The 15,535-nt window shown below is 42.0% G+C and overlaps 1 protein-coding gene across 5 annotated transcripts in view; it reads right to left on the reverse strand.

The window, feature by feature from the left end:
* Positions 1–654: 654 nt before the first annotated feature.
* SGMS1 (sphingomyelin synthase 1) overlaps positions 655–15,535 on the reverse strand; it is a 224,697-nt gene continuing 209,816 nt past the window's right edge. For all 5 annotated transcript variants that reach the window (XM_087824421.1, XM_087824420.1, XM_016220774.2 and 2 more), the window contains 3 exons: positions 6,681–6,834; positions 3,084–3,250; positions 655–2,381 (listed from right to left, as the gene is read on the reverse strand). In XM_087824421.1, coding sequence (XP_087680547.1) covers positions 2,202–2,381; positions 3,084–3,250; positions 6,681–6,834 — 501 coding nt within the window. In that variant the 3' untranslated portion in view covers positions 655–2,201. The remainder of the gene's footprint in view (positions 2,382–3,083; positions 3,251–6,680; positions 6,835–15,535) is intronic.

Below are 15,535 nucleotides of genomic sequence, written 5' to 3' on the forward strand. Positions count from 1 at the left end.
TGTATACAGCTGACCCTTGAACAACACAGGTTTGAACTGTGTGGTCTACTTATATGTGGATTAAAAAAAAAAAAGGTTGGTCCTTCATATCCTTGGATGCAGAGGGTTGACTGTAAGTCAAAGTTATATGAAGATTTTCCATGGTGTACGAGGTGGCACCCCAACCTCTGAGTCATTCAAGGTTCAGCTGTATTTTTTTAAATGCACTCAATCTGTAGAGGTTACTGAATTTCAGAGTACGTTATAAGGCATCTCAAGGGAAAGGAAACATGATTATGAAAGGCCCTGTCCTACCAAAACTCAGTGAATAAATTCTGAAACTGAGCCCCTTATCTGGCTTTAATGACTTCATTTAGGACTTCTGGCCCTGGCCGGTTTGGCTCTGTGGTTACAGTGTTGGACCCCGGACTGAAGGGTCCCGGGTTTGATTCCAGCCAAGGGCACGTACCTTGGTTGCAGGCTCGATGCCGGGCCCTGTTCAGGGCGTGTGTGGGAGGCAACCAATCGATGTGTCTCTCTCACATCGATGTCTCTCTCTCTCTCTCTCTTCCCCTCTCCCATCCACTCTCTCTGAAAAGCAATGGAAAAAATATCCTCTGGTGAGGATTTTAAAACAGGATTTCTGTGAATGTGAACACATTAGAAATAGCCATGTATTTTTAAGTATCAGTTTTTATTAAAAAGTGCATTTTGATTAATTTATGATCTAGGTAAGCTGTTAAGATATCAGTATACTCTCTGGAATAACAACTTTACAAAGATTTAAAACAAACAAAATTTTAAAAGCCTTTTTATTTCCTTCACCATTATTGTTTTACAATACAAATATCACCTTGTGACTACACACCAAAAAAACCCTACAGAGATATTCTGCTGCACATAAAATACAGAATGGATATATATACTTCTTCATTCTTAAAAAACTACTTTGTTCTCCACGTTGGCAAGTATAGAGTAGAATACTTCCCCAAACATACTGGTGTTAGGAGTAAAACTTAGAGTTACATGCAGTTTCTGCACAAATATAAAGAAATAGATCTCTTTTTTTGTTGTTCACCAACAAAATTGTCATGAGAGTATGGATAACTAATTTATAGCTTTCAAGTTTTAGTTAAGTGATCATTTTCAAAACTCGCTTTTAAAAAAAGAAGTATTCATGGCTGTTTTCACTGTAGAGTTAAAATTGAACCACCAAATAGGTAAAATAATGTAAGTGGGACATGTCGTTGCCACCTGCTCACAATATGGGAGCAGGCTCTGACTTTCTATCACCCCCCCATTCTGTAATTTAGAGCAATTGAAAAAACCATAAGCAGTCTTCTGATTTAATTTAGCTATAAATGTAAAATTTAGTAGTGTATACATACATTTATATTTTCATGGAATACTTTATTTTAAATAAAAACATTTTTAAGATTTCCTACTGACCATACAATCAAGACAAGAAAAAGGCACTAGAAACATAGACAAATTTCTCTCCCAAGAAGCATTTTTAAATTTTAACTCTCTTCTCTTTGACATGTAAAAATCTTTAAATTTGGTTTTCATAACATCATTTGAAAAATAAAGTTAGGAAATACTTAGAAAATCACTTTATAACAGAATCTTTTTTTTTTTTTTGCACTTTTTGACACACTGTCTCTGCTGATTTTACAAAACCCAAAGTTACTCAACCCTTCTGTGTCTGTCATTTTTATTTCAATGTTGGTTCAACAGGTAGAAAGATTTCAGAATCGAACCCCATTCAGATACTTAGAAACCTTCAAAGAGACATTTGCTAGAAAATGGCTTTCAGCCCAATCTTTGGGGCAAGAGATATGAAAAGTATGTTTTCCCAAGAAAAATAATACACTTTATTTCCAGGTGTGACTGGAAAGACCAGAACTTAGGATATAAAAGCTTACATTTATGCTGTTGCATCATATACAAAGGAACATGGTGGCTGTGGGTTGTGTAAATCCCAAACTTATGAACAGGACATGTGTACAGTGCATGATAGGTTGAATTTCCTTTATTGTTGTCCAACGCAGGTCCTTTGGAGAGAAAAAAAGATCACAGTGCTGACCAGGTAACTCAATAGGTTAAGTCAAGGTAACCGTTGAAAGATAGTAGGATTAGGGAGGTGTTTATTTTATGGCATCTTCTCTCATGGAGTTCTTAGCACTTCGGACAGGTCTTCGTTCCCCCACTCTGCACAGCTGTTATGTGTCATTCACCAACCGGCTGTATTTAACTGGCCTACTGAGGTGGACGACTGGCCAGGGGAAGGGCCAATGGTAAGATCGAGGTACAATTCCTTGGACATTCTTTTCAAAGTACTGAAATGGCCTGTACCACCACACCCTGGCCAAGAGGTTCATCTGGGAAGCTTCTTTGAGCACCTAAGACAACGAGGAAAGGAAAAACCAAGTCAGGAAGAAGAATTAACTTGTTCCAGCCCCAAAAGGAATAGACATCTTTTCCTCATAATCTTTCACTTTAAGATCAAACCTTTTTTATATTAAAATTCACAAAGGGCCCTGGCCCAGCCCCACATGCACCCTCACAGCCATTTCACAGCCGCACCACCGTGCTACACTCGGCACTCATCGCAAACTGGGAAACACCCACGGACAAGAGCAAGTAGCTCTGATCCAGGAGTGCAAGGAAAACCTGCGGCTCACTCAGCCTCCTGTCTACGAATAAAGACCTCAACTCGGTTTTAGTTACTCTTCTACAAGGAAAATGGACAAATGTAATTAATTGTTAAGTATTAAGCTGGTGAGTGGCCAAGGGCAGGAGGAAGGTAGGAATGCAAGTCAAGCAACAGGTGGGCACAGCTAAGCAAGTATTTTCAGGGGCAGTGAGAAGGCGATACCTGTTCTAAGAGGATGCAATCTCCTATCTTATTTATTAACACATTCCTTGTTCATTTTTGATTTTCAAGTGGATCAGCATCGCAAAACACAACATAACCGTGGTTGACTATCCCTTAAGAAAAGAGAAACCTAAGACATCTGGGTTCTTTGTGCTTTCCCTCCTGCCATGCCAGTAACCCCAACCCAGGAGCAACAGAAGCCAAAATCAAATGGGGGGAAACTCACTTGCTGATTGGCCATAGTGTGGTACCACCAGAAGAGTCTCGTAGTGATGTAATATGCCACCACCACGTCCACAGTGTAGTGGTCATGCGCTAAAAGAATACAGAAGATTCCAACCACGCTGAGAAGCCAGCAAATCCAGTGATACCACCAGAGTCGTCGAGGGGAATCTGAAGAGAGGAGAAATTGCCAATAATCCCACTATTTAAGTACCGATTAGGGCACCCAACCACACCTCTACTACTATTGTGAATGCAGTTACCTTGGGTCCTTCCTTCTGAAAACAAATCTCTTGAGCTAGCAAATCTAAGGGCTTGAGCTTATCTGTAACCAATGCTAGAATAGAAGCATCTTATTTTATAAAGTTTTTTTTTTACTAGCAATAGTAACTCATATTTGGCTGTTACTTGATTCGCATAGTCATAAGTACAGTTTAAAAGGACAAATAAGGACAGGTTAATGTATCATGATCTATTTTTTTAAAAACTGTCTGCAGACATTTAATTTACCTGCAAATAATTTGGGGTTAATTCTCCATACAAAAATCAATCCTTTTGTCTATAGATCCACATACGTGGACTAAACAGTTATAATCGATACCGACTGTCTGATTTGCTTTCCAAGCTGTGTAATCATACAATACTCTGAGTCTTTGAGATTTCCACCTTCTCAAATACAAATCAGAGAGAATCCAAATGCCTGGAAATTCCAGTCTAAGTGCATTCCCAACGGTAGGGCAGTGTCAGATAAGCACTCGTCTGCTCCTCCGCTAGGAAATCACCTGGTGGAAGCGTCAACATCGCCATTAGTGCAGGCCTTTCAGCCTTGTATTCTCAATAGGTGGGCTTCTGAGGGTCTGAAATAGTAGGGAAGAATACTGTGTGAATGTGGTCTATCCTCCCTCCCCACCCCAGGGGAGAAATTTCAGGATTCTGTTGGATTCTCAAGGGTCCAAGAATCAGTCATTCATTCAACCAGCATTTACTGAGCATGTACAATGTGCTCGGGATACGAATTGTTCTAGGTGCTGAGATCACTGTACAAAACAGGCATAGAGCCTGCCGTTGTGGGGAGATTCCTTCCTAGTGGGGAAGAGAGGCAAAAAAAAAAATTATGACAAGTAAGGAAATCAGACACTATGTTAGGGGTGTTAAATGCTATGAAAAAATAATAAAAGTTGAACAGGATAAGCAGGATGAGAAGGGTGAAGGGTGGTTTGCAATTTTAGTTCATTATTTTTTAATGTTTTTATGGATTCTTAGAGAGAGAGGAAGGGGGTGAGAGAGAAACATTGGTGTGAGAGGGAAACATCAATCAGCTGCCTCCTGCATGCTCCCCACTGGGGACTGAGCCTGAAACTGGGGCATGTGCCCTGACCAGGAATCAAACTGGCAACCTTCTGGTGCACAGGATGACACCCAACCAACTGAGCCCCGCCGGCCAGGGGAGGTTTACAATTTTAAGTGCAGTGTCAGGGTAGAAGTCTTAGTGCATGTATAGGGTTCCATATTCCATTTCCAGAAAAATTTGTATTCAATACTTTAACAATATAGCAACACATATTCACTCGTCATGCAACTCTATTGGAAGTGTCCATGTATGCCATCTATTTTAGTTTTTGCCACCTCTCCCTCACCCATGAAATAGCTATCTGTATCTCATTTTAAAAATGTGGAAACCAAGACTTAGAAAGGTTAAATGTTTTTCCCAAGGCCACAGAGCTAGTAAGTGACAGCACCAGAATTCAAAAATCAGAGTTTGTGACCCAATATCGCACACTGCTTTATTATCTTCTAGAAAGATAATGCTTAATCCCATTAAAGGATTTCAGGTACCAACCAGAAAGGGGGAAAATCTGTCCCCCAGGCTTGCTGACATCAGGCCTATTCCATTCCCATTTTCTAAGCCCAGTTATATCCTAGTACAAGAACCATGTCCTCACAATTCTGAATAGACACTGTTCGAATTCACGCTGTTTGGTCAGTGCCCTGAAGCCTGTCTTCTCTTCTGCTGCTGCTGTGCCCCCATCTTAGTGTTGTTGTTTTTTTAAGGCCAAAACTGGACATTCACCCTTCAGTCTACCACCTGTCTCCTGAACCCCCATAATCAATCCTGCTAACTGTGGACCCTTCTTTGTTAATCTCGCCCTGATCCCTCCACTTCTTTCCACCCCCAATGCCACCATGGTAGTTTGAGACACCACCATCTCTGTTCTTGAGTACAGCAGCAGCAGTCTCCTAACTTTTCTCCTGGTCTCCAATATTGTCCCTCTCCCATTCATCCTGCAAGAGTGGTTTGTCCCTCTAAAAAAGATAAGATGACATTGCCCCACTGGAACAACCGTTCAATAGGCACCCCATCTGTCAGATGGATGTTCATCTTCTGGTGGCTTAACGCATGCTCCATGATCTGGTTCCTACTTACCAGTTCATTCTCACTTCTCATCATTACCTGCACTCTAAATTCCAACCAAATTAAACTTCCAAGGTGCCACATGCTCCCAAGACACCTCCAGACTGCAATGTATGTCCCTCCTCTATGGTAACAGCAACCTGGTTTAGTTGTCACTCTTTCATGGAAACTGCCTGTATAAAGCTCACTGAGACTGTTTTTAACAGTAAAATATTGAACACACTGAATTTTCAACGAGTAGATAAATGAACAAATATAATCTATGATTCATTTAGCAGGGGTGGGAAACATCTGGCCCGAGGGCCATAAAAGGCCTGTGAAATCAAGGCAGCCACAGGCGGGACTTGAAATTCAATAAATCTGGGGGCTTTTTTCATAGCTAATTTTTAAGTTGATAATTTTGTATGGCCCGCAAATGATGTTACAAATATCCAAATGGCCCTTGGCAGAAAAAAGGCTCCCCACCCCTGATTTATAGTATTGTAATACAAACAACAGTTAAAATGAACCAGAGTCTCATTTCAAAAACATAACTGAGAGAAAAGTGGCAGAAGACTATATATAGTATGATACCATTTATGAAAATTGTGAAAACTATAAAATAATAATACACAAGGACAAAACATGTATGGAAATGATATAGGAAAAGGGGAGGGGGGAAGGGATAAAAGGTTTTAATCATATATTAACATTTTATTTGCTTTTGTGTTTCATAATAAAATATTCTAAGTGCATTTTTTAAAGAAACTTCCCCATACAGTGTCTGCCTCATTTAGTGTTCCTGAGCCCATGGCCTCTGTGAGGGTCACCGAGCCACCACTGTACCCTCAGGGTACAGCACAGGGCCAGGTGCTTGAAAATATGGCTCCTGAGTGAACCCATGACCTTCCCTCATCCACTCAGGCCCAATACTACATTTACTACATTTCTGTGTCCTTGAGATTTCCTCTGATTCCTTCTAGCAGTTGTCAAACACCCCAGTACTACGGCTGGCACTTGGGGAAACAAGAGACTGCAGCGTAGAAGAGCAGCTGCTGGTACCGCACACTTCCCGGGGGCGGGCTGTGTGCGGGCACGGGGGCGGGCTGAGGCACTGCCCCCGAGGCCTCCGGTCCCCCTCCCAGACTTCCCATGGCCCTAGGAGGCAGCAGGCAAGAGAGTGCTCACGGGAGCCTGTCTGAGACTTACACTCTTTGATAAATAAGTAGGTGAGGGTGAGCATGACCGTGTGGCCGCTGTACAGATAGTCCCCGCACATGTTGTGAGAGCCGGTGATGGACAGGCCACCGCCAGCAATGAGCTTCATTATCCTCCGCAGCTGGGCTTCCCAGTCTCCAAAAAGCTGATGGGAAAAGAAAACAGGACTCATTAGCCCATGTGAAGGTGAGCCATACTTAGTATTTCTAGTCAGAACTTAGCTTTGTGCTGCTGTGATTTATAAGAAGAACTATATATTTGGTCTTTGCCCCCATTCCTGGCACAGGGCGTCTAAGCCCTCTGGAACTTCCTAAGTGATAAGATAAAGGTGACTATTGTTATTCATAACAAGCCATTTTTCAACCACACCTGAGCTCACCTTAATGTGTTGACTTTTGGAAAGCCCCCAAGGATGATACGGTTGCCAGAACCAACCAGGTAGTGCGAGGGCTGAAGCCTTCAGTCCACTTCCCACCTCTGGCTTAATCACCAATGGCCAATGGCTTAATCAATCATGCCTACCTAATAAAGCCTCCACAAAAATCCAAAAGGATGGCGTTTGGAGAGCTCTCGGGCTGGTGAACATATGGAACTTTCCTTAGATGTTAGCACTTCTTATAGCACATTTCAGCAGATGCTTACTTTTTTTTATTATTATTACACTTATAGAGAAAGACTGACTGATTTGCTCCTATTACTGTAGTATTGGAGGGGAATTTTTAAATCTCTAGGGAAATTTTAAATAAGTATTTTCACACGCTTGGCCTAGAGCACAACCGTTCTATTGCAAAAGCAGCTGAAGGTTCGGGCAAACATATAAACAGGTTTTGGTATGTGATTTTGGGGGATCAAATTAAAACAAGGAACTGAGTAGGATGTACCTTCAGTCTTCTGAAATTATATGGATTGAATTGCATGGTTTTCCTTTCAATACAAGTGAAAAAAGTTTAACAATAAATCTACCTGTCTCTGATACAAGTCTAGGCTGGTTACTAGAGTAATATATGCTTGAACAATTCACTCACTGCAATTTTCATTTGCTCTGTCAAGTGAAATGTGTGATTGTCTATATTTTATGGTTGTCAGAACTCTTTTAAATTTGGTTGGCCAATGAATTACCATGATCATGTTTCAACATTTAACTGATAATATTACAGCTTTGGAAAACATGTTCATATAAATATAAGTTCATTATAATTTCCCTTTAAATTTTTTATGAAGCTTTCTAGTTAAGGATGGCAGTTTGAACACACCATACAGAGGATATGAATTTCCAAATTCAAAGGAATCACTGAATGCGCAGCTCAACAGAAGAAAACATCTACACAGCAAGAATCAGCATCATGGAATTTCAGAAATGGGGCAAAGAAGAAACCCCAAAACTTCCAAAGATTAAAAACAAGTTTCACATGAAGGATCAAGAATCAGAAATTTTCAGAAGCAACACTGGAAAACAGAAGGCTCTGGAAAAATGCCTCCAAATCCTGAGGGAAAATTATTTCCAACTTAGAATTCTATACCCAGCCACACTGTTAACTAAGCACCAAGGATAAACTAAAGTCATTTTTATATATACAAGATTTCAGATATTTACCACCTGTGTATACTTTTTCAGGAAATTACAAAGGATATGCTCTACCAAAAAAAAGCAGTAAACACAGAAAAAGGAAGAAACAGGATTTACTAGGATGCCAATAAAAGGAGAGCTGAAAACTGTGCAGTCAGCTCAGAAAGTGAGCCTCTCAAATGGGTGAGTGAGAGCTCTGGAGAGTCATCTTGAAGGAGATGAGATTGATAGAGCACGCAATGCCTGATGTATCGACAGCAGAGTCACAATGTGGGGGTGAATAAGTACATAAAAATGAATAAAGTAAAAAGCATGGCGATTACTAATTCTACAGGAAATAAAATATTATGCAGAAAAGGAAAATTACAGGAAACTACATGAGTTGGCTGGGAACAGCATTTACAAAACTGTAATAATGTGTGCACTGAATATTGAGTTAAATCAAGGACAGAATGTTACACTGGGAAGACAGAACAAGGGCTGTGAATGTGTGACTGAATGGTGTGGGAGAGGGAGAAGGGAAGGATAAGGCACAGAACGGGTGCAAGCTGGTGGGGGAGGGCATGAGACTCTAAATCCTGGCCTTCCGCAGCAAGTCAATAATAGAGACAGCCTATATTAGAAATCATAAACAATACTGCCATGCCACTTAGAGACCTGAGGGTACCCCCCCCCCCACACACACACCCTATAAAAGTTAAAGATATGAATGAAGGTAAACACCACAAGATTCAGTTAATAGAGTTTAAAGAATAGAAAAGTGAGTTAGAGTAGGGTTAGGGGACTACTGTTTTTCATAACAAGCCCATTTCATTTTTAATTTGCATGCATGCATAAACATAATTTTTTTAAAGTTTTAGATGGAAAGTTAGATCTACTTCTGTCATAAGAATGGATAATATGTAGAAGGAAATTATAGCAAAAAGCTAAGGTAGCTCTTCATTTTACACTAAATTGTCCTTCCAAAACTCTGTGCTCTGAAAACTGTACGTCATATTCTCAGGCACCACCACCCAATAAGTTGCCCTTCCATTTTAGCAGGAAAATGTTTGTGGGCAAACTGTATGTGTAGAGGAGGAGAGAGAAACTATGAGGTAAACATGGCATTGAGGCAAAACAGCCAAAAATTAATGCTGCGTTTCTTACAAGTTCCCTTAAAACCCCTAAGCTTTCTTTAAACACATCTTTCCATGTTTGCCAAACCTCTGCAAGGGCAACCTCTCTTTAAGCTTAGCTGGAAACCGGGGGGGGAATGATTACAGCTACATATAAAAATTTAATTATGTTTTAAAAAGCCAATAAATTACAAGACAAATTACAAAACAATTGGAGCAGAAACAAGTTAAGATCTTTGTTGTGTTCACAGCACATGTAAGTCAAGTAAATAAGACCAATCTCTGTCAAATAAACAGAAATAAAAATTAACATTAAGAGGAGCTCGTTTTTCCCCACACCAAAGTATCAGAGCTGACGGCAGGGCGGGTGCGTGCTGGTCTCGAGCAGGCCCCTTTGAGAGGAGGGAACAGGGTGAATGCTGCAGCGGGCGGCGCAGGGAGGGGAGGAGGGGACAGGCCGGGGAAACCAGGGCTCTTCTACCGACCAGCTGTGTGCCCCTAGGCAGCCGAGCCACTCCACGCCTCAATTTCCTCATCTACAACTCGGGGAGTAATATATTCATCATAATTGGCAGGATCTGCAAAAATAATCATCAATACTGATCAGCAATCGAAAGAGCGACCACCTCTGACTCAGTGACATTGCTTCCTGGAGTCTCCCTCAAAGAAATGATCCCAAATATGAAGAAAAGTTCTAAGTACAAATATCCCACTGCAACACAGTTTATAAAAGCAACAAGCTGGACCCAACCGAAACGAGAGCTGCTGAATAACTGTGCCTGCTCTTCAGTATTAGCTGGGAATGTGCCACGTTCCCGGCTCCCCGTCTGTGCCGCCTGCAAAACCACACGGTACCGGTGCGCCGACAGCCCCGCACGAGCCCGCGTAGGGCAGGCGACGGGGACGGCCAACGGGATCCTGCCTCGAGCAGCCCGGGGGCCTTAGGGGCGGGGCACGCTATCGATAACCCCTCATTCCAACAACACGGACGGCTAGGCGTCTCAAAGTATTCATTCGTTCGTTCATCCGTCCGTCCGTCCGTTCATTCATTCCATGTATCTACCTGCTACCATCAGAGCAAATAATTTTTTTGTCTTATTCCTGAAGAACAATTTTCCTCCAAACAAACAAGTCACTATCATCCACGTCACACCAAGGCAGCGAGCTGCTCTTAACACCCAGACTACAGGTCAGACGCTGTGGGAATGAAGCGTCAAGGAGCAGGAGGACCAGTGGAAGCCCCAGCAGCCTTCGACTGAGCTGCACTGTGGCTTCCCCGCGGCCTCACTCCCCACGCGACAAAGGCCCAAGACAGCGAAACTGTGCCACTTCCTGAATTTCAACTGGCCTGTAGCCTCCCCAACCAATGAGGGATACTCAAGAATTAATATGAATAAAGAAAACGCCCTTTAGCATGACCTTGAAGCCCCCAAGGGCAAGACAGTGTGTTTGTAAGTTTGATGAATGCTTTAGATTTCTCAGCAGCAGTGAGGGGCTCAAAACTGCCCCTTATAATTTTTCATGCCTTCTGTTACTGGAATGGGAAGTAAAAAAGAGGGTGGTAGGCTTGTTTCACATAATAAAGCATTACCTTTTGTTTTTATAGAAATTGCAACTTTTTAACAGAGTTTTCCTATCAATTACCTCATGTTCTCACAGGCCGGTGTGGCTAATGCAGATGTTATGATGTCCATTTAACAGATGAGCAAATAAACAGGTATTTCTGTTTCACACAGTGACTCAGTTGGGATCCATCTGAATGTCTTACCTCTCACCTAAACAAGCTTGCCTGGGGTCCCTGGGGAGAGCCTGCTATTGCTGCAAACACCTCCCCAACCACAAAGGCTGAACAATGTCTCTTAATCCATTTTATGTGTCATTTAAATGTACAGCAGTTGAGTAGCTAAAACAATATTTATTCATTATTCTCTAAAGATCTATTTTTCATAAGTGCTGTTCTCCGTTTAAATTAAACTTCCCCATCTCTATAAAAGTGACTTCCATGGAAATCTTTCACAAACAAATCACCCATTTCCTGCCTCCTTATACACGGTGTCTTTAGTTTGATTTTAACTTTCTTTGCCTTATACTGTGCTGTTTGGACCGATGTTCCACAGGTTACCAAGGTTACTTTCACTGGAACAAGAATGAGCATAAACACAACCCCACACCCCAGTTCTGGGGGCTCTGGACAAACCACTTCACCTCCTCTAGCTCCAGTTCTCATCTGTGAGGTGGTGAGAGCAACGCTTCCTCATCCTCAGCCCCACGACCAAGGCGCGACAACGCTGTAACAGCGCCTGCTAAAGCATAAAGTTCTATACAAGCGTAAGGTGGCAATACAATCACCAGGGTAAGTCAATGTTCGGGGGGGGGGGGTCCTTAAGTGAGAACTCAAGGCCTAGCAGACAACAAGTGAAATCTGGATGGTCCTCCTCAAACACACAGTCCTCACAGATGCTCATCTGCGATCGAGAGACTTTTCTGAACACTTCCTCCAGACCGTAATCACTCCACTTCTGAAAAGATTTAGTTTCACCCACAATTATGTCCACCTCAACTGATGTGAAGGAGAGATTTCAGTAGGCACACCCTCTCAGAACTCACACATATGACTTCTGAAAAGACTTTCCCCTCCACTCAGCTCTGAAGGACTTGGTTCTCTGGCGTCTCCATTATCATCGACTCCTATAACCCCTGTATTAGGCAGGCATTTTTTTGGTGGTGGGGTGTCACCTCTAAGTAATTATCAGCAATAAATCACTCACCCTAACCAGCCTCCCTTTCCCCAGTAAAAAACTTTAAAATTTTTCCATGGCCTCTAGTAAGGAGGCATATCAAAGGTTTCCTAAAATATTAAATAAAGGTCAGTATGGGTTTCCATTTACCCATATTCTTATCTGTCACATTAAAGAAATCCAGTATCTCAGCCAGGCAAGACTTGCCTTTAACAACATCGTATTTGCTTTAGGTGTTGAGAGATCCGTTAGCCTGCCTGGCCATGAAGAAACAATTTCCCCCCGAGTTTTGTGCTCAAAATTTCTAAAGCTAAAGAAGAACACAGTGAACACCTATAGACTCTTCGGGTTAGCCCATCGATTACCAATTCCATTCGATGCTGCATTTGCTTTTCTCTTTCTCCTGGACTGATAGTTCTTGCTTGAATTATTACTACAGTAGTTGTAAAATGGTAATTTTTCTATTTCTAATGTTTCTTTTATATCTATTACTTGACTTTTTTCTCCCCCAATATTAATTTTTGAAATGCTTTCAATTAATGTATTACTGAATTAATTACTGTCATTATTTCATTGTAATGCTCAAGTTGACTCAAACGTGGCCAGTGGGAGCCTCTCAAGCAGGACAGTATGGTTCTGAATGGAACCCACTGGCCTGTAGTGTCTGGGCAGCTCTGGAACCTTCCTCAGGATGAAGGACTCTGTTCTCTGACACGTGGGTGCTGCTTCATGTAGAGTCACCTGAGGCTCTCTGCATTTCCTCAGTGAATGTTTTCCTTTTTTAAATTTATTTTTCAATCATAATTGTCATTCAATATATTAGTTTCAGGTGTACAGCACAGTGGTTAGACATTTACGTAACTTACGAAGCTCGGTGAACGCATCCTGACTCCGGTGACCTTTTCATACTACATAGCTGCTGCCATACAGAAAACACTGTCACCTTCCCAGTGTCCCCCAAACAGCCCTGTCTACCCTGGTCGGCCTAGTACTGCCTCACCTCTAATTCAGACAACCACGCAAAAGTAGCCTCAACTGTATCCTGCGTGTGAAGGACCAAGAACCGAGATGTGGCCAAATTTCTTGTCTCTGCCACTCAGTACCATTAGGACCTGTGGGGAAACAGGCAGCCACTCACTGCTGTGAGGACTAAATGAAAACAAAACATTTAGGATCATACCTGGCACAAAACAGGGACACATAATTTGGCACCACTCTAAAGTCCACCTCCCTCCCCTCCGTCCCAACAGCTTGCTTTATCACTGGAGAGAGGCCTAAGAGACAGGCATGGTCATATAACACTCCCTGCTCAAACCTTCCCTGCCTTCCGATGGCCAGACTCCTTAGATCAAGCCCACGCTCCTAAGAAGGGTGACAAGCCCCCATAAAATCTGCCCATGAATTGCCTCTCTGGCTTCATCTCTGGCGACTCAACCCACAGGATCACAAGCCCAGGCACATCTGACTCTACCTGCTCCCCAGACTCTCTCACACCCTTCTTGTTTTCTCCACCTGGCAAGCTCTCCCTCCCTTCAACTCCACTTGGCCAACTCCTACTCATCCTTTTGAGTCGTGGCTCAGATGGCCCCTCCTCAGTGCAGCGAACACTCCCAGGGGAGTGTGTCACCCTCTTCCGTGGCAACTGAGCTGCACACACCGACGGCAGAGGGGACTGAACTAGTCAGAGCGTAACCTGCTGGTCACATGTCTGTCATGGCTTCTGGGGGCCCATTTATGAGGGGAGGGGCTCTTGTCTTATATACTTGTGTGTCCTCAAAATGTACCCTGCACAGGATTGGTTCTCTAGAAATGTTTGTTCAGGAAATAAGCAAGTTGCGTGTTTATCAATAGTACCCACATCTACAAACTCCCTGCCACACAGTCTTTAAGTGTGACTCTCCCTGGTGAGATGCCGTAAATAAGAAAAGCATTTAGAAAAGTTTGGGGTTTATAAAATCATGCCAAATGCATATATCAAATGTTACCTATAAGAAAACAGGAGTAACTCTACAGAAATCATAATCAGAAGAAAAATACACATAAGGAACTAATATATCTACTAAAACATTAATAATAGACAGGGCCATGAGTGGTCATAAAAATTTTCCTCTTTTTGTATTTTTTCAATGATTCTATAATGAATGTGCAGTTTCTTTAAAATAGAAAAAAAAGATTTTTATTTTATTTTTTTTTTTAAGAGAAAGAAATAATTTGTGCCTGGAGAGAGAAATGGGAAAGTGAAGAAGAGAGTTGGAAGGGGAAAGGTTACTGGAAATTATATGCAAGAAATAGGAAAAAATGAAAATGAACAAAAGGAAAAGTACACTGACCTTAGGAAACTGGCAGGCAAGCAGAAAATTAGGTAAAATCAAGCACTGACGATTTAAATTCCACACAATGCAACAGGATGACATGAAGCTATTTTGGTAACAGGATGCAAACCATATTCTGAAATACTGATAAGGTTAGCAGGAGCCAGAGGATCAAAATCTGTGAGCATGGAGGGCAGCTCGGAACCCTCAAGTGGTTACCTGAGAATGTAAGCAAGAACTAAAATACGTTAAAAATCTAAATAGCAATGAGTCTTTGCCTTGTAAGACTGAACTCACGCCAGAAAAAGAGACCTTTCAGACTGATGACTGTCGCATCACGGCTTAGCAGTGAATTAGAGGACGTGCTTTGACCTTTCTTGTTTGTGCAGCGCAGAGAGACTGGCAGGGACAGAAGAGAATGCACAGGTCTTTCTGTTATTACCTCTGTATTTTAGTGTTGCACTGAACAATTCTCAGTTAACCTCGGGTGCCACCCAGACATAGTCCTTGTCCAACGGTGGGCTACGTTCAAGTGCGTTACAGGATTTTTAAAAACAACAACAAAAAACATGTCTTTCAAGTTCAAGAGAATCATTTCACTGAAAATACTGTCAGATTAATGCATTAGCCAGCTAAGTACCCTGCCTGTAACATAACTCCTTTCGAAGGTTTTCAAGTCTAAGCTCACCATGGAGACTATAAAACAGAACCCAACATGCACCTCACTTTAATGCTTAGTCACTAGGTTAACTCATAAATAGGCTGTCGGTGTATCTGGTGCCTAAGATAGGTTGTTTTTTCTCTCTTTTGGAGTTTGCTAAAAAAGTTAGAAAAAAACTTCTTATAGAAAGCACAGGCCACCAGAGAATACTCAAATGTTTCTGCCTTGTTTTTTCACTTTTTAACAGAATCCTAAACAACTGGAACAAGATGACAAGAGGTTGTTTTTGCGTTTGTACATGTGCTCCTTGGAGAAAAGCTGTGATGAGATTAGCATGGGCTAATCAAGGTAGCAAAACTTACAAGGTAGTGTAAGCCTGGCGCCCCCGTACGCTGGGATATAAGCAAGTGCTCCCCGGGCATTCTGATCTAGGAGCCGAGCACACCCGCTCCC

The sequence above is a fragment of the Miniopterus natalensis genome, chromosome 14, assembly GCF_054644295.1.
Source record: "Miniopterus natalensis isolate mMinNat1 chromosome 14, mMinNat1.hap1, whole genome shotgun sequence".
Taxonomy (NCBI): Eukaryota; Metazoa; Chordata; class Mammalia; order Chiroptera; family Miniopteridae; genus Miniopterus; species Miniopterus natalensis.